The following is an 18,401-nucleotide window of genomic DNA, read 5'->3' as shown; positions in this document are numbered from 1 at the left end:
CTGTAAGCTTCTCAAAATTAACAATCCAAAGCTAAGCTCCTACTCTCTTAAGCCATCCCTATCCCTCACCCTGTTTCACTGCAGCTCCATTTTTCTAGTTCCTCTAGCCAAAACCCATAAAGTTCATCCATGCCTCCTCACCTTCTTTTACAATCCACGTTAGATCCATCAACAAATCATGTTGACTGTGCCTTTTTTTAAAAAATTTTATTTATTTATTTATTTATGGCTGTGTTGGGTCTTAGTTTCTGTGCGAGGGCTTTCTCTAGTTGCGGCAAGTGGGGGCCACTCTTCATCGCGGTGCGCGGGCCTCTCACTGTCGCGGCCTCTCTTGTTGCAGAGCACAGGCTCCAGACGCGCAGGCTCAGTAGTTGTGGCTCACAGGCCCAGTTGCTCCGCGGCATGTGGGATCTTCCCAGACCAGGGCTCGAACCCGTGTCCCCTGCATTGGCAGGCAGACTCTCAACCACTGCGCCACCAGGGAAGCCCCTGACTGTGCCTTTAAAATTATATTCAGAAGTCTGCTCCTTCTTACCCCGTCCCTTGCTGTTCTCCTGTGAACCACCACTGGCTCATCCTGGGTGCAGTAGGCTTCTGCCCCCTTATCCTTGCCATCTGTTCTCCATACAGCAGGCAAAGGGATTCTTTAAACATGTAACTCAGCACTCTGCAATGGCTCTCTGTCTCACCAAGAGTAAAAGCCAGAGTCCTTTCAAGGTCCTGCGTGATTTAGATGCCCCTGTTCCCCACAATGGCCTCTTCAGTCATCTTCTGCTGCCTCACTCGCATCCAGCCACATGGGCTCGTCACTGTTCCCTGAACACGCCAGGCGAATTTCTGCTTCATGGCCTTCGTACTTGGTGTGCTATCTGCCTGGAATGTTCTTCCCTCAGATATCTGTATGGCTCACCTTCTTGCTGACTTCAGGTTTTTACTCAAATATTTTATAGAGACACCTTTCTCTAAAATTGCAACTGTTCTGCCACCCTCTCCAAATTTTCTGTCCCCCCTTCTGGGCATTAGTTTTCTCACTGGCAGTTTTTACTGTCTCAAATCCTTTATGTTTTACTTATTCATTCTATACCCCCTACTACAATTTAACTTTCGCAAAGGCAGTGTGTTTTTATTTAGCAACAGCTTCTCACTTCCTTCATCTCCTTACACAGTACAAGTCAGACTTACATTCTCGATTTAATTAAACATTGTTGAATGTTTTCACTGTCCTAGCACTGTGTCAGGCACTTTTGCACTTTTAGTTTAATTTTCCCAGGTTACCTTCGACATAAACATTGTGATTCCCATTTTGCAGATGAAAAACCAGGATATCCGGTGTCTTTTCTACAGATAATCATAGATACTGGAATGGGGCTTTAAACTCGAGACCTCTAACTGCATGTTATGTACTTTTCTAATATGCCATGCTGTGGACTAATCCACTTTTAAAAAAAATTAATTAATTAATTTATTATTTTTGGCCGCCTTGGGTCTTCGTTGCTGTGTGCAGGCTTTCTCTAGTTGCAGCAAGTGGGGGCTACTCTTTGTTGCGGTGCGTGGGCTTCTCCTTCCAGTGGCTTCTCTTTGTTGCGGAGCACGGGCTCTAGGCACGCGGGCTTCAGTAGTTGTGGTGCACGGGCTTAGTTGCTCTGCGGCATGTGGGATCTTCCCGGAACAGAGCTTGAACCCGTGTCCCCTGCATTGGCAGGCGGATTCTTAACCACTGCACCACCAGGGAAGTCCCGACTAATCCACTTTTAAAAGAATGAGTTTGCTTTTGAAAGGGGAATTGAAAAGGACTGTCCTTGTCTGTCCTTTGCCATCTAACTTCTCACCCACCCCATCTTCTGTCTTATTTCCCTGTAGCACTAAACTCAGCCACTACTGAGGACATTCCATTCTCTTAATCAATCAAAATTATGAGTCCCCAGATTTCCTGTGAGTTACCTTCATTTATTTTACATCTGATCACTTTTTCAAATTTTGAACGGTCATAAAGGCACAAGTCATATCTTTCAGAGAAGGAATTCAAAGATATGAGCAGTGAGACAGAATAGGATGGGAGAACTTGGTAGGAAGTTCAAGGAATTTCTCTCTCTGATGCTTGAACTAACTCAGAGGCCACCAGGAAACAACAGAGAAGCGCGAGCCAAAAATGAGTTTGGAGCAAAGGGGCTGAGAATATCTAAGAACCAAAGCCTAATCTGAGAGGAAACTGTCTTGGCTGAAGCCCAAGACTCAAACCCAAGCAACTTGTATGACTGCAGTGTAAGTAGTAGAGATATCCTTGCTTTCTTTGGCTCCAAAGAGTCTCGTTACTTGTAATCTCATTATTCTTTCATGGTTTAACTTTTTTTTTCTTTTATAAATTTATTTGTTTTATTTATTTATTTTTGGCTGCGTTGGGTCTTGTTGCTGCATGCGGGCTTTCTCTAGTTGCAATGAGCGGGGGCTACTCTTCGTTGTGGTGTGTGGGCTTCTCCTTGCGGTGGCTTCTCTTGTTGCAGAGCATGCGCTCTAGGCGCATGGGCTTCAGTAGTTGTGGCTTGCGGGCTCAGTAGTTGTGGCTCACGGGCTCTAGAGTGCAGGCTCAGTAACTGTGGCATACGGGCTTAGTTGCTCCGCAGCACGTGGGATCTTCCCTGACCAGGGCTCTAACCCGTGTCCCCTGCATTGGCAGGTGGATTCTTAACCACTGTGCTACCAGGAAAGCCCCATGGTTTAACTTTTAATGTAAACCGTTTGTTTCCCCATCTGTAAAACAAGATAGTGGGGACGGGTGATTCCATAAGAGTGCCTTTAACTTTAAAATTCTGTGATTTTAAGACCACTGCATTATTCCAGTCGATTTTGACTCTAGACCTAGTGATAATTAGACCTCTTTTTTACTGTGTAAGGTTTACTTTAAAATAATAATTTATATATTATTAATATTATTAATAATTAATATTGTTTATATTAATATTTATATATTTAACCAAATACAAAGAATCACTGAAGTACTTTTGGATAAAAGTTAAAATGGTTTAAAAATCAGTTTTATTTCTTATTGAGATTGTCAGACAACCTCACCTTAAAAATGACAACACAGACTGAGTGTTCTTCCAAAGTAACTGGGGCTGGAACATCTTATGGGTTCTTAAATAATGGTGATTTTTTTCCCTTAATGTAAGTGAACTATTTCATGGCACGTATATATCTTCCAAAATCAGTCTTTTCTCAAAATGCTGAACTGATCTTAATAGTTTCCTAAGTAAAACAGAATTAGTAAGGAAATCTACCCATCCCCTAATGGCATGTATTACTTCCAGAGCAAATACATTTCTTTTCCTCACTGTCTCTCTTTGATTGAGACTAGTTTAAATGATTAATTCTTCTCATTTGGCAGGTTTTTTGCAATTTACTTGAAATGTTTCCTAGTATTTTTTCCTCAACTTTTTTTTACACCTTTTCCCTCTTTTTTGTGCTTATCAAAATCTTGCTGTGCCTACTATAATTATTATAAAAAGATTAATAATGAATCAAGCAGCCAAGCTCATGTCCGTTGTGAAAGAATTTACCCAGTTTTTTTTTTTGCTTTAAATATGTCTTAAGAGGCTTATTTTCATATTCATATTTGTATCCATTTTTAAATGTTTGCTGAAGTTCATCTGTTTATCAATGAACTCTATGAGGAAAGAAGACATTGTATTATAGATTAATTTTCTCCTACCTTCATAATTAATAAGCCTTGGACACGTGATTATTTAAACAGCATAAGAAAGACAGTGGCACTCAAATTTAAAATGCTTCTTTTAAAAGAAAACGAGAGAGTCTGTTCTTTAGCCCTGAACAATCAGTGTGTTTCCTGATTGCAGAGTCAGGAAATACTTTACTTTTGAAGCAATAACGGTTATTCCCGGGAAGTTTTATAATTGGCTGCATAGTGATAACATCGACTTGAACAAATACAGCAAAACTACTGCTGGCTTATCTAGAATGAAAGAGAACTTCTTAAGTGCGACAGAGAGCTAATACTAAGGATTACATCAGTTTGGCATATTCACTGCTCTTGGAGAACAACTGCAATTTTCAGCTTGCTTCCTGACCAAAGGTATCTTTCCTTTGTGCTTTTTCAGTATCCAGACTTTTTTCCCTTGGATTTGCTTAGGACTTTAAACATCAGTGTGTGGTAGTTGTAGAATTTATTTACTTGTGAAGTCAGGTGAAGTGTAATTTTTACAATACCATTGGATTTCTTGGAATGTGATGACTAATTATGATAATTAATTAATGAGAAACAACAGCCTGACATCCAGGAATCTAGTGGCAATTTTTCTTTTCTCTAGAGTGAGGAATTGCTTTAATGTCTGAATTTTGATACTTGAACTTATATTCTTTTAGTGAGATCACTGAAGGTGTAGGGACAGAATACTAGCTAAAGGTGGCCCTGTGCTTTTTCTAAATATCATGAGGCATTTGAAAAAAAGCCCCATTTATTTTATCGCTTGTTGCAATTGGTTATTGTGTGTCAATGGAAATGAATAATGTCGATGACTTACAATATTTCTGGCTTAATAATAGAGATGATTTTCCATCTTCTTTTAATGTACACTATTTTGTTCCTATATTAACATCGATGCAAAAGTAAACCCATGGAAATTTGGATTTAGGTGAGATCTTGTTGAGCATCTTTCTCGTCCCCCACTTTACTGGCAAGGAAACTCTAGAAAGCAGAATGACACAAATTCCTGGCAGATCAGGGGAGAGAGTATAAACCTCTTAATTCCTGGGTAGAGGGATTATTAACTCCCTTTTCATTATTGTTATTTTGTGTTAAAATTATATGCTATACATATAAAACTATGCTATACAATAAAAACTTTGCCTTGAATTGGCATTGTATTTTCATCAGACTCTGTGAGATGTAGGCAGATTCTGAGCAGTGGCATTATTCGTAGCCAGAGTACGAATAACTAGAGTATGAACCTAGAGCGTGTAGCTTGAGGTGTCTCCTAGCATCTGAAGACATTCTTGCAACACACATTCACTTCCTAGTTGGGGTGAACACTGAGCCGAGTGGAAAGCCTCAGCTCTCTATTCTGGGGAGTGCCAGATCTCTCTTGTGTTATCAACAGGAATTTACTAACCCCATCTCAATCCGGGAGAGCTTTCATCAGGGTTCTAGGTGGTTGTTCACTATTTGTATATTTTTGTTTGCTGACAACTGTCACTCGGTTTCTTCTGAGTACAGAATTCTCTCCCAGTGGTCAAGTGGAAGAACTCTAGTAAGACACAAAATCACCACAACTCAGTCTTTCACTTAGGAGCTTATAGCATTAACGGTAAAGAGAAAAAAAGACGTTGAAAGATGTGATACATGCAAGGAGTCAAATTCATTCAAAAACACATCTAAATCTAAATCTAAATATATGTCAGTTAACATTGTCCTATAGGAGAATAGTGTTTTCCCAAAATGTCTTGTATATGTGTAAGTACTGGATAGAGATTTTGTGTTTCTCTTGTGTTGCTTCTGATTGATCTCAAATAAATGTCTCAACAGAAAGTTTTCATGGTTCTCTGATAACTCATTTTCCCACTGTGGATATTTGACTGTCCTTTCTTTATCGGTGTGTCCCTTCTGGTATGGGCTCTGAGTGTGTAGGCAGGGGCTGTATGATGTTAACTTACATGTGTGTGTTCCACTTATAAGCAAAAACAGAGCTGAATGTTGTTAGATCAGTTTCACAGGCCAGCCTCTTTGCAGGTCATTGTAAGCTGCGTTTAGTCATGACCTGAGAGAAGATATTAAAGGCAACTAGAATCTATGTTTTATGGTGCAGTTAACAATTCAACTTATTGGAAGATTAAATTACCTACTCAGTTTAGTCAAGATGATAAGCTTTGCTTCCATGAACTGGGTCATTAACTGAATTATATTTAGGTATTGAGCTTCTACCTGTGGTCTCAGGGAAATGTCCTGTGAGACTACAGGGATTCAGCCACTAATCAGTTCTTCACATAACAGCTCTCAATGAGAAAAAGTACAGACTTATAATATAGAGGAATTGATACAACTAAGGTCAAACTGACTTTATTTTCAGTCTTGATAGAATTAACTCTAATAATCATTAAAATATTTGTGACAAGATCAAAATTCTGCAGGTTCAAAAAAAATCCTACAGATAATATTTCTTATTCTGTACTCCATAGAGACACTTTGGAAATTTAGGTGCACTAGGGTTGTAAAATCAGATGAAAAGTATCTAATGAAATATGGTTAGTGAGGAAGGAGGGAGCCATCTATTTTAGGATTTTGCCTAACCCACTAGAATCATTGTACTTTTTTCAGGGTTGAATGTCTAGGTCAGTCTCCATAGCTTTGGCCCTTGTCAGACACTAAGGCAAAAAGAAAATGACAGAGGGCTAAGGTGCTGATCATGTGTTCGTACAAAGCATCTGACTTCCCTGGAGATATGTCAAATGTTCAGGGTGAGTCATTGAAACTATAGCATTTGGACTTTATTCTTTCATAGGAAATACTCTACTAGCAAGCTGAAAGTCTTGTGATTTTTAAACTGTGAATGTTCTGGCAGTATATCCCAAAGAATTATGTGAAAGAGAAGAGATTCTGGTTTTAGAATTGGTGCTAGAATATTTGAAGAAATACCTTGTATGTCTGAATGTGAATCAACCCTGCGTATAAGATGATCTCTCTTTTCCAAAGGTAGAAATTACCAAAAAAAGTTTTTTCCCCCTAGTCCACATATTGAGGATCTACTTTGTACCAGGCTTTGTACTCTAGGCTTTGGGGATACAAGGAAAAAATGCGGGAAAAGAGACAGAAATCACCACCCTCCTAGGGCTTACATTCTAGCAAATCAATTACACAGAATGTTAAAAGAGGTAAGTGCTATAGAGAGTAATAAAATGGGGGAAAATTCCAGGGGAATGCTGGCTGTCAGAGTGTGTCTCTGTGTGTGTGTGTGTGTGTGTATGCGTGTTTTGGTTTAGGGGATGGTTGCTGCCTCAAGGTGACATTAGAGCATGGATTTAAACGAGATGAGGAGTGAGCCGTCTAGTTATCTGGGGGAGGACTTGGAGTTCAGAGACCTCGAGAGAGGAGTGTGCCTGGCATGTTCAAAGAGTAGCCAGGAAGCCAGTGGGGCTGGAGCAGAGTGAGTGAGAGAGGGATGCTGGGAGGAGTGGTCAGAGGAAACGAGGTGAGAATGAAAAGACGAAATCCAGGTTGACTGTCTAAAGGTCACATGGAGGGTGTGTAGCCACAGTGCACATTTAATCTATATGTATGTCAAATGCAGAGGGTGAGGGCCCTGTAGGACATTGTAGGGATTTTGTCGTTTACTCTTAATGAAATGGGGAGCTTGGAGGATTTGCAGGTGAGCAACATGACAGGTTTAAAAAGGATCCTTTCTACTTTTGAGAGTAGATTGAAGGGGGCAAGGGACACCAGTTAAAAGATTATTGCAGAAAACCAGATGAGAGATAATGAGTTGTATTTCATTTTGTATGAATGTACCACCTTTTGTTCATCCTTTCACTTTTTTCCCTTCAGTTTTATTGAGATATAATCGACATATAGCATTGTATTTAGTTCAAGGAGTACAACTTAATGATTTGATACATGTATACATTGCAAAATGATTACCATAAGTTTAGTTAACATCACTCACCTCACATGGTTATAGATTTTTTTTTCTTGTGAGAACTTTTAAGATCTACTCTCTTAGCAAGTTTTAAATATACAATATAGTATTATTAACTCTAGTCACCATGCTATACATTACATCCCCAGAACTTATTTGTCTTATAACTGGATGTTTGTACTTTTTGACTACCTTCACCCATTCCTCCCTCCCCTGCCTCTGGCAATCACCACTCTGTTCTCTTTATCTATGAGGTTTTTTTTTTTTTTTTAAGATTCCACATATAAGTGAGATCATACAGTATTTACCCTTCTCAGTCTGACTTACTTCAGTTAGCATGATGCCCTCAAGGTCCATCCATGTTGTCGTAAATGGCAGGATTTCCTTTTTTATGGCTAAATAATATTTATCACAGTTTCTTTATCCATTCATCTTTTGACGGACACTTAGGCTGAATTAGATTGTTTCCATGTCTTGACTGTTGTGAATAATGCTGTGATGAACATGAGGGTGCAGGTATCTTTTCGAGAGAATGATTTTGTTTCTTTTGAATATATACCCAGAAGTGGAATTGCTGGATGATATGGTAGTTCTATTTTAAATATTTTAGGAACCTCCATACTGTTCTCCATAGTGACTGCACCAATTTACATTCCTACTAACAATGCACAAGGGTTTCCTTTTTCCCACATCCTCCCCCAGTACTTGTTATATCTTGTCTTTTTGATGATAATCATCCTATCAAGTGTAAGGTGATATTTTATTGTGGTTTTGCTTTACATTACCCTGACAATTAGTGAGCATTCACTTGTTGATGAATATTTGGGTTGTTTCCAGTTTTGGGATATTGTGACTAAACCATCTATGAATATTTGTGTACAAGCCTTTCTTTGGACATACGTTTTCAGGGCTTTCACCTAAATCTCTAGGAGTGGAATGACTGGGTTGTGAGATGTATGTTTAACTCCCAAGCAGCTGCCAAACTCCTGAGGTAGCTGTGCCATTTTACATTTCTGCACACAGTGTATGAGGGTTCCTGTTGCTCCACATCCTGGTGGGCACTTGGACTTTTTAATTAATTAATTATTTTTTGGCCGCACTGGGTCTTCGTTGCGGTGTGCGGGCTTCTCACTGCGGTGGCTTCTCTTGTTGCGGAGCACGGGCTGTAGGCGCGCTGGCTTCCGTAGTCGTGGCTCGCAGCCTCAGTAGTTGTGGCGCACAGGCTTAGTTGCTCTGCGGCATGTGGGATCTTCCCGGACCAGGGCTCGAACCCGTGTCCCCTGCGTTGGCAGGCGGCTTTTTAAGCACTGCGCCACCAGGGAAGCCCCACTTGGACTTTTTGATGTTAGCCATTCTAATAGATAATGAAATAGTATCTTCCTGTGGTCTATATTTGCATTTTCCCTGATGGCTAATGCTGGTGAGGGGTGTCTGGATTTTAACCTCTTCATCCAGAAGGTTAATTTTAGCCTCATTGTTGAAGCTTTGGTTCCTTTCAGCTGAGGCTCATAATAATTTAATTAAATAATTTATTTATCTCAGTCGTGGTTGGTACCTTAGCATGTTACACTTTTTTATATTTAAATTTAATTTTTCACCTTTTGATCCCTTATAATACGTTTTAAAAGTACTCAAAGGTTGTATTATGATGATTTATTAAAGGTTGCTGTGGCCTGTATAGTCTCATGGTTTTGTTTTCAGGAAACGAATACACTTAAAAGTGGAAAGTATGAAAGTGATATAAAATTCCAATCTTATCCTTAAATCACTATGTCCAATAGTGTAATTTAAGTTTATGCTTTATCTTATGTAGGATCTATTACTTTCTGTATTTTATCATTTAGGATGAGCGAGCATTCTGTGATAATAACAGGTCTAGGTAAACATATACGATCTCTAAATATTCAACTAAAGTGAGGATTTTTGAATTCTTTTCCAGGTTCCCGATGTTATCAGCAGCATAAGGCAGTTATCGAAAGCTGCCATGAAGGAGGACGCCAAACCCAGCAAAGACAACGAGGACGCCTTTTACAACTCGCAGAAGTTCGAGGTCTTGTACTGTGGCAAGGTGACCGTGACCCACAAGAAGGCCCCGTCCAGCCTCATCGACGACTGCATCGAGAAGTTCAGCCTGCACGAGCGGCAGCGCCTGCGGGTCCAGGGCGAGCCGCGCGCCGCCGATGCCGGCGAGGACCCGGCGGTGTCGGAGGCCCAGGCGCCCGCTTCCCCCGCCGACGTTCTGTCCGAGGAAGGGGATGGCGTCACCGACACCCACCCCGTCTTCCCCGCGGCGCCCAGCCAGCCTGGGCCGTCCAGCTCTCGAGTCTGCTTCCCTGAGCGGATTTTGGAAGATTCTGGCTTTGATGAACAACAGGAGTTCCGGTCTCGGTGCAGCAGCGTCACCGGTGTCCTGCAAAGGAAAGTTCACGAGAACAGCCAGAAGCCGCAGCCGCGGAGGAGGCACGCCAGCGCGCCCAGCCACGTCCAGCCCTCGGATTCGGAGAAGAACAGAACGATGCTGTTTCAGGTGCTGCCCAGGCCGCGTGCTCTCGGGGTGTTTCCCCATTCTTTGCTAGACGGAAGCAGCCGGGCGGCCAGCTCTTCCCTGGTCCTCGCTCTGCAAGCGTCCAGCCTTTCTGTCATATCCCTTGGGCAGCAGATAAGGCAGGTGGAGAAAGAGAGCAAACAAAGGAAAGTAGTGAAGGGGTGAGAGGCAGACGGGGAATGTAAGAAAAAAGGGAGCAGGGAAGGGAGAGGAAGAGACAGAAGCACTTGCAGAGCATCACGGGAAGTTGGTGGGGAAATAAGAATAGATCGCTCTTAACATCACCAGCATTTACCTTAGGTTAATTCTTAAATAAATGTTGTTTTTTTAAATGACGGCAGAAAGTCAGTCTTATGAAGGGTTTGAAGATGTGAATCTGGGAGCGTGTGAATCTTCATGAAGGAGAAAGTATTTTCTAGAGAGAAAAAAAAAAGTCCAGAGACTCATAGGTGTATTTTCACATGAGAATACACCAATTTACTCTGTCATACAAAAGAGACGGTTAAAGAAACATCATAGGCCTGATAATTTATTAGACCAGTTATTAAAATGATTTGGTGCAAGCTATATTATAGGTGTAAAAGATGATTCTTAATTCTAAAAAGTAGTTTTTGAAGTTGTACAGGGTATATAGAAAATGTCCAGTTCCACTTACAAGAACTTAATTCTTAACAATGCCCTGTAGAGATTCTTTAATTAATCCTCAGCTTTGAAGATTAATTTGAGTTTTCCTCAGATTTGAGTTTTCTTGAAAAAAGGAGTAACTGCCCTTTTATTCCATTGCAAAGAGTCCCTGAGAAGGAAGTTGCACAGTGTACCTCGGTAAACAGTCCCAGTGTGTAATATTTGCTTTATCAGAAGTTCATGGTGGTTTTGTTCTGTTTTGTTCTTGATAACTCTAGGCATGTAATTAAAGTGTCTGTAGTCTTTCCTGTGGTGATATGTTAACTGAGTTTCCTCTCTTGTTTGGGCTACTGGATTTGTTCTTTTTCTTAGCTAGCAGAGTCCATGTTGTTAATTTTTTCTAAATGATTGTTTTTGTTTAAAAACTTTAAAAATTTATCTGCCCAATTGCAAGTATATCTTTCTGTTGATCATTTGTGAGAAAGTATGATTATAAATTATAATTAAATAATTAGTATTTTTAGAAAACAAAGTGAGGAAAGGTTGCATTTTTTTGAAAAGAATAATTTCTAATTTGGAAAAAGAATGGTTTCTTGTAAATTAAGACCAACTTAATTTTCATGATTTCTAGATGAAAGGAAGAAATGTTTTCAGACAGCTGATGATTGGGGTTGTAGATTTGGTTGGATTGGATGTTGACACACATGTGAATATGTATGTCAGGGATAGAGCATTTGAATCTGTATTATTAGTCAAATATTTAACTGTAAAGTAATATGTTCTTGATAAGTTAATTGAAATTAATTGGAATGTTAATTAATTGGAATTAATTAATTGGAATATTTTTAATTAATTGGAATATTTACAAATTAATTAAATTAATTAATTAATTGGAATATTTTTATTTTTAAGGTTGGACGGTTTGAGATTAACCTTATCAGTCCAGACACTAAATCACTTGTGCTTGAGAAGAATTTTAAAGATATCTCTTCTTGTTCCCAGGTATGTGTTGAAGTAGATTATAGTATTTGAAGAAACCAATTAAAGCTTGTTTCTAAATTAACAAAATAACTGGGCTTAAACCCCTTCAGATTTTATTCTTTTTTTTTTTTAAATTTTATTTATTTATTTATTTAGTTTTGGCTGTGTTGGGTCTTCGTTTCTGTGCGAGGGCTTTCTCTAGTTGTGGCAAGTGGGGGCCACTCTTCATCGCGGTGCGCGGGCCTCTCACTATCGCGGCCTCTCTTGTTGCGGAGCACAGGCTCCAGACGCGCAGGCTCAGTAGTTGTGGCTCACGGGCCCAGTTGCTCCGCGGCATGTGGGATCTTCCCAGACCAGGGCTCGAACCTGTGTCCCCTGCATTGGCAGGCAGATTCTCAACCACTGCGCCACCAGGGAAGCCCCAGATTTTATTCTTAAAAGCATTTCTTAAGTAGATTTGTCTTAAACTAAGAGTGTTCATGTGTTTGGGTCCCTGCCAATAAGAAAATCCTGTCCAGGTTCCTCATTATCATAATCTTGTCCTCACTTTCGTCAACCCTGTCTCCTCATAGTGTCACTTCATCAAAGGGATGGAAGGAAGTTTTGCGGTGGTGAGTTCTTTAGAAAATATCTTCACAGTTAGTGTCCTCAGAATCTTGAGCAGTAGGTCTTGTGGGCATCACTGAGTCATGTTTGCTCTTTATACTGTAGTAGATAAAAAAAAGAACTAGTACTTTCAGGTTTATAAATGTAAATGCTAAAGTTTGAAAAGAAGGTTTTGGTATATATCTTTGTCCTTTTACTTATTTTTAATTCTCATATTACGTATTTGAAAGTTTTAAAAATAATCTATACAACTATGTGTGTTCAAAGTCATATTAGGCATAAAGAAGTGTCCTAAGTACCATAGTAATAATTTAGAATATCTATATAATTGTTAGAGCTACCTAAATATACGGCAAACCTAGAAAGAATTTCCGAAGATGTTGGAGTAGAGGGAGTACCTAAAGCTGAATATGGGAAAGTTAAAAATGCAAGGATGGGCTTCCCTGGTGGCGCAGTGGTTGAGAATCTGCCTGCCAATGCAGGGGACACGGGTTCGAGCCCTGGTCTGGGAAGATCCCACATGCCGCGGAGCAACTAGGCCCGTGAGCCTCAACTACTGAGCCTGCGCGTCTGGAGCCTGTGCTCCTCAACAAGAGAGGCCGCGAAAGTGAGAGGCCCGCGCACCACAATTAAGAGTGGCCCCCGCTTGCCGCAACTAGAGAAAAGCCCTCGCGTAGAAACAAAGACCCAACACAGCCAAAAATAAATATAAATAAATAAATTTTAAAAAAATGCAAGGATGCCTCTGGGGAGGTCCCTGGAATAGAAAAGCAGTAACTTCTTTCCTAGCAGGTGTACCTTAGGTATACCTTCAGGGCCCTGGATCGAGAAGCAGTAACTTCTTTCCTAGCAGGTGTACCTTAGGTATACCTTCAGGGGCCTGGATCTTGCCAAGGCCCTTTCCTATATTTTAATGTTGAAAAATAGACTGACTTTTTTTTAAGTTTTAACTTTGGAGTTAGCATTGCCATAGGTATGATATCCCGACATTCTTCCCTTTGAAAATGATAAGCTTTTGTACATCTTGTTAATTACTCTCCTCAGCCTCAGCTAATGTGGTTTCACTTCTAGTATTTTGTTTTAATATTTGTTCTATTATATGGGGACATAAAATTATGTTGTGAACATAAAAATTTTCTACTCTAGTAGTTTAGAGAGGCAGCATCTGACTAGAGGAAGAATATATTGCAAATTTCTAAATTCCTACTTAAAGGACAAAAAATGTGGTAAAAAGATTATTCACTTTAACTAAAAAAAGTATTTATGAAGCATTCTTGTAATTACATGTTTCCTGGGGGTCCCCGCGTGATCATAAGCTCTGTGAGGGCAGGTGTCTTATTCTGTAGGCCAGGGGTCCCCAACCCCCGGGCCGAGGCCTGTTAGGAACTGGGCCGCACAGCAGGAGGTGAGGGCGGGCGAGGGAGTGAAGTTTCATCTGCCGCTCCCCATCGCTCCCCATCGCTCGCATTACCGCCTGAACCATATTTGCCCCCTCCACCCCTGTCCATGGAAAAATTGTCTTCCATGAAACTGGTCCCTGGTGCCGAAAAGGTTGGGGACCGCTGCTCTAGGGCATCAGAGAATAAGATGTGTTAAGACAGAGCTTGACGCTTAGGTGTTCCATAGTGTTGAATGAATGCTTCTACGTGTTGGGCCTTATGCCAAGTGTTGGGGAGAGAGTGGTGTACAAACCAGCGTACTTCCTGTGCCCCAAAGCAAGAGGAGTCATCTGAAAAGGCCGTGCCTCTCCCCCCCTCACCCCTCTGCCGGCCTCCCAGAAAGAAAACTAGCAATGCTCGTTGAACATCTAAAGGAAAAAAACAAGAAAAAAAAAAAGAACCAGCCAAACCAAATATATAAATCTGGCAGTTCAAACAAGATTTTTGCTTTTCCTTTTTTTTAAAGCAAGCTTTGTGTTCTAAGAATTCAGGAGAAGAATCAAACAAAAATATGAGGAAAATTTGTGCAAAGGCCTTTGATCAGAATAATTGTCAGGTTAACTTTCTGCTCTTCACTGAGTGGCCCAACTCCTGTTATTTCTTTCCACAGAATTGTACTGATAGAGGGTGGCCGCATTTGGGAACAGGAGTACTTTTTAACACATGAACACCTACAAATGTTTCTTTCCTCAGAATCGGTAGGACTGTGTCCCTGGCAAGCATGAGGAATAAGGGAATGGTTTTCTTTACCGGAAACATTACCACTGCCCGAAAACTTGCTGAGCTAATGAGCTCCTGTGCAGTTTTCCCATTTAGTACCAAGCTAGTAAAAGATGTTCTTTAATCACGAATGAGTTGTATCAGATGGAATTTACTTTCACCTCATGGATTGTAACCTCACTCCTCCTTATTGACTTCTTTACTTTTTATCGGAGTTGATTTCCTTTTTCCATAGCCATTGGATAGGTTGAGCTTATTATTACAAGAATAGTGGTTACCGTTTGTCAAACATGCCAGGAGCTAAGATATTTCTTAGTTCTAAATCTGAAAATTTTCTTAGAATAGGCGCCATTAATATTATTTTATGATGAGAAATGGAACCTCAGAGATTCTTTTTAGCAACGCAGCACACTATCTCATACCTGGTAGATTGGTTGAACCAAGATTGAAGCACAAATCTGTCTGAATCCAAAGTCTGTTTTCCTTTCTCTGGGATTCAGGTGATTGCAGGACAACTTCAAATTTTTTGTCTTCTTGACTTTTCAAAGTACTGTGCTTTCTGTTAAAATAACAAGGTGCTGTCTACTAATTGGTGTGTATGTATTCAGGGCGATCGAAATTCTCAGATGATTTCAGAATTTTTTATTAAGTGTAGCTGAGGTTATTTAGCCTGTGTTCAGGAAGTACAGATTTGTGAATTTGGATAGTTGATGTCTGCAATAATGTCTTTAATGTATTCATCTTCTAACAGTTGTGGCTCCTTGAATGTCTATCAATAGACAAACATTCTAGTATTTTTACTGCGTGCTTTAGGGAATGGCATGCCATTTAATTCGAGCATTGTCAGTTTTAATGATTCTTAGCCTCATATAAACAAGAACAGGGTTTATAATGAATGATCAGACTGCCCGTTCAAAGATGACCAATAAATTGAAAACTCCATTACTTGCAAACACTGAGTAGCGGTTTTTATTACAAGAGACAGTGGGTCATGCCATCATATTTTTCCTCCTGTGGCCCTGAGTCACAGAGTGTTTGCCAGAAACAAAAAAAAATCTGAGCTGGTCTCACCCTTTATATTATGTATCAAAAGACCACCGAATAAGTTTGCTCTGGCATTATGTCCCCTGTCACAGTGCTGTGAAGGAGAAATTCATGGAAGTGTGAAAGCACAGAACTATTTCTATAGTGTTGGTTAAAAGGACATAATCCCATAAACACTGCCCTTCTTCCTTCTCTAGGGTATAAAGCATGTTGATCACTTTGGCTTTATCTGTCGGGAGTTGCCGGAGCCCGGGCTGAGCCAGTATATCTGTTACGTGTTCCAGTGTGCCAGCGAATCTCTGGTAAGTGGGGTGACTGCTGTCCACGGGCTCCTGCCCACACCTCCAGCTGATGGGAGGCTCGTCTCTGATGAACCCAAGCCTCACAGAACGGCCATCCGTCGAAAAAGAAGAGCGCACCTAGAAATAGGTTTCTGCCCTTTGAAACAGCACCACAACAGAAAAACAAAAGCAACTTGTCCTGGTAATTTTTAAGCCTAGGTGATTTTCTTGAGTTTAACAAATCCGGAAATGTTACCAGGAGTATTTTTAAAAGGTAGGAAAAGCCTAATAATAGGAGAGCTGTTACTCTTTCCATTGCTCATGGAAGAAGATAGGGAAGACCTCTTATTCTCTCAACTGCTATAACATCTCCGAGTAGATAATGCTTATTTCATCAGGGTAGAGAACGATTTTGTTTTTTCCTTTTTATTTCATCAGCCCCTGTCCTCATTTTAAAAATACTTTCTTTATGGTCACATTTTAGCCTTCAATTTCTTTCTTTGGAATTTGGAAGTCAATTTCACTTTGCAGCACTCCTACTCCCTCCCCCTGACCCTTAAATGGGAGCAGTTAGGGTTTAAGGAGAAATATGTAAGGCAAAGTTGGAAATAGTTCTGAGTGACTAAAAGTATGTTGATGTTTTCCCCTAAAATGTTTTACATATTCTTCCACTTGTGTTATCTCTCCTAACCATTTTAACACAAACCTTTAGATATATACATTACCATTCTTTGAAGCAGAGCATTTCCTCAGACATAAAATCCTCCTACACTGATTTTCCCCAGGGAAACACACACCACTTAGACATACACAGAGTAAGCCAGGCAGCATTCTCCTAATTTTCTGGATGCATGTTGCCTTCCTTCCTGCTAACTCTTGCCTTCCACATTCCCAGTGGACACTGAGTTGAGGAATAATGAAGAAATAATGAAGAAATGGGAATGAATTGGTACAAAGACACTTTCTGACTAGGGAATATAGCACTCCATCACTAAGTTTCTTACTCAAGAGAGATCCATTTGAGTTTTGTTCTCACTCTAGGTAGTTAGCCATACCAATGAAAAATCCACATGTTGATATCCAGGTGACCACTGTATTATAGGTTCAGTTCAGGGCTCGGGATAGAAGTTTGAGAGTTGTCATTGTAAAGAATAGTTGAAGGCATGGGGCTGGATGAGCACCCAGGGGGAAGGAAAAGAGAGAAGGCCAAAGAGAGCCAAGGACACAACCCTGGAAAATGCCAACCAAGTAAGAGTTGGGTAGAAAATGAGAATGTCAGGTAATCTTGCCCCACTCCTCACCCATCCCCTGCCCAGCTCTCCCCTCCTCCTTCCCTCCTCTGTCCCTCCTCCTGTCTAAGGCTGATTCTTCCACCACGTTGCAGATCCTTGCTCTCCGACCTTTGCAAAACCTGTTGTATATCCCGTATTTTATTGTTTGGGCAGTTCCATTTACGCAACTTTCCCCTTTAGAAACCATAATGCATTCTTCTGCACCATCGAGATCCACTTGTTCACCAAATCCTATAAACTCAAAGGTAGAAATGTCCCTTATATCCATCTGTCTTCCTTTTCCTCTCTGTCTGGAATTAAGTCTGGGCGTTCATCTCCTTTACTAAGACTATTGCATTAGTGTCCTAACTAGTCTCCCTGCCACTGGTTTAATCTGTCATCTATCCACTTACTACCTTATGCTATATATATATATTTTTTCTCACAAAATTCTCTCACTAGGGGCCAGTTTATGCCTCCTTATTAACGGACAAAATCTAGATTGTCTAGTGTGGCAGAAGGGCCTTCCTCATTCTTCTCAGCGCTCACCAGAAAGCTTGCCCTTTCATGACTGTGTCCTCACACGTGCTATTCCGTGTCCTCAGCTGTCTGTAGGCCAGACTGCAGAAGCTGCTGTGATGACTGGTGTGATGTTGCTTTTATTTGGCTTGCTACTGAAGCAGCAGATGGTTCGTGCACAGGACACATGAGATGAAGGAAATACCTGAGAGGCGGGGCTCACAGAAATGCCTCTGAAGTTCTGAGGTCACTGTTGGCTGCATGGAGTAAGGGGTCTGCCAGTCAGGGGAGGCCAGAGCCAGGGCTTGCTGCGTTCATACGGTCAGGTGGAGAATGTGATCGGGCCAGCCTCAAGGGTCCACCTGGCTGCTATACAAAGAGATTGTGTATGTCTCTATCTGTTTTCGTATTCTCTTTCCGGCTGCTTCATTGGATGGGAAGCAGGCCTGGCTTTGCTTTGCTGTGACTTTAATCCCCTTCCCCTTCTTTGCTACTGTGTATTTTGTAGGATCCTGTTAAAAGATCACCTCCTAGGGAAGCCTTTTCTAACACCCTTTCTCAGGAATTGAGTCCTTTGGTTGTTTTGTTGTCAGTGCTCTCAGCACATCTTATTCATAGATCTCCAACAGTTCCTACAAATCCCTTATCTTATTTATTTATTTATTTATTTTAAAAAAATGTATTTATTTATGGCTGTGTTGGGTCTTCGTTTCTGTGCGAGGACTTTCTCT

At 40.7% G+C, this 18,401-nt stretch overlaps 1 protein-coding gene across 7 annotated transcripts in view; it reads left to right on the top strand.

Moving 5' to 3' along the window:
• Positions 1-18,401, top strand: part of TBC1D4 (TBC1 domain family member 4) — a 248,147-nt gene that overhangs the window by 160,005 nt on the left and 69,741 nt on the right. For 5 of the 7 annotated variants that reach the window (XM_082365918.1, XM_082365916.1, XM_082365915.1 and 2 more), the window contains 3 exons: positions 9,580-10,167; positions 11,722-11,811; positions 15,797-15,901. In XM_082365918.1, the coding sequence (XP_082222044.1) occupies positions 9,625-10,167; positions 11,722-11,811; positions 15,797-15,901 (738 nt within the window). In that variant the 5' untranslated portion in view covers positions 9,580-9,624. Of the gene's footprint in view, positions 1-2,618; positions 4,088-9,579; positions 10,168-11,721; positions 11,812-15,796; positions 15,902-18,401 lie in introns of those variants that run through there. The other 2 variants (XM_082365919.1, XM_082365914.1) reach the window with 2 other exon arrangements.

This window comes from Balaenoptera borealis, assembly GCF_965194805.1.
Source record: "Balaenoptera borealis genome assembly, chromosome: 18".
Lineage (NCBI taxonomy): Eukaryota > Metazoa > Chordata > Mammalia > Artiodactyla > Balaenopteridae > Balaenoptera > Balaenoptera borealis.
The sequence above is the reverse complement of the archived record's forward strand: the minus strand, read 5'-3'. Positions and strand labels throughout refer to the sequence as shown.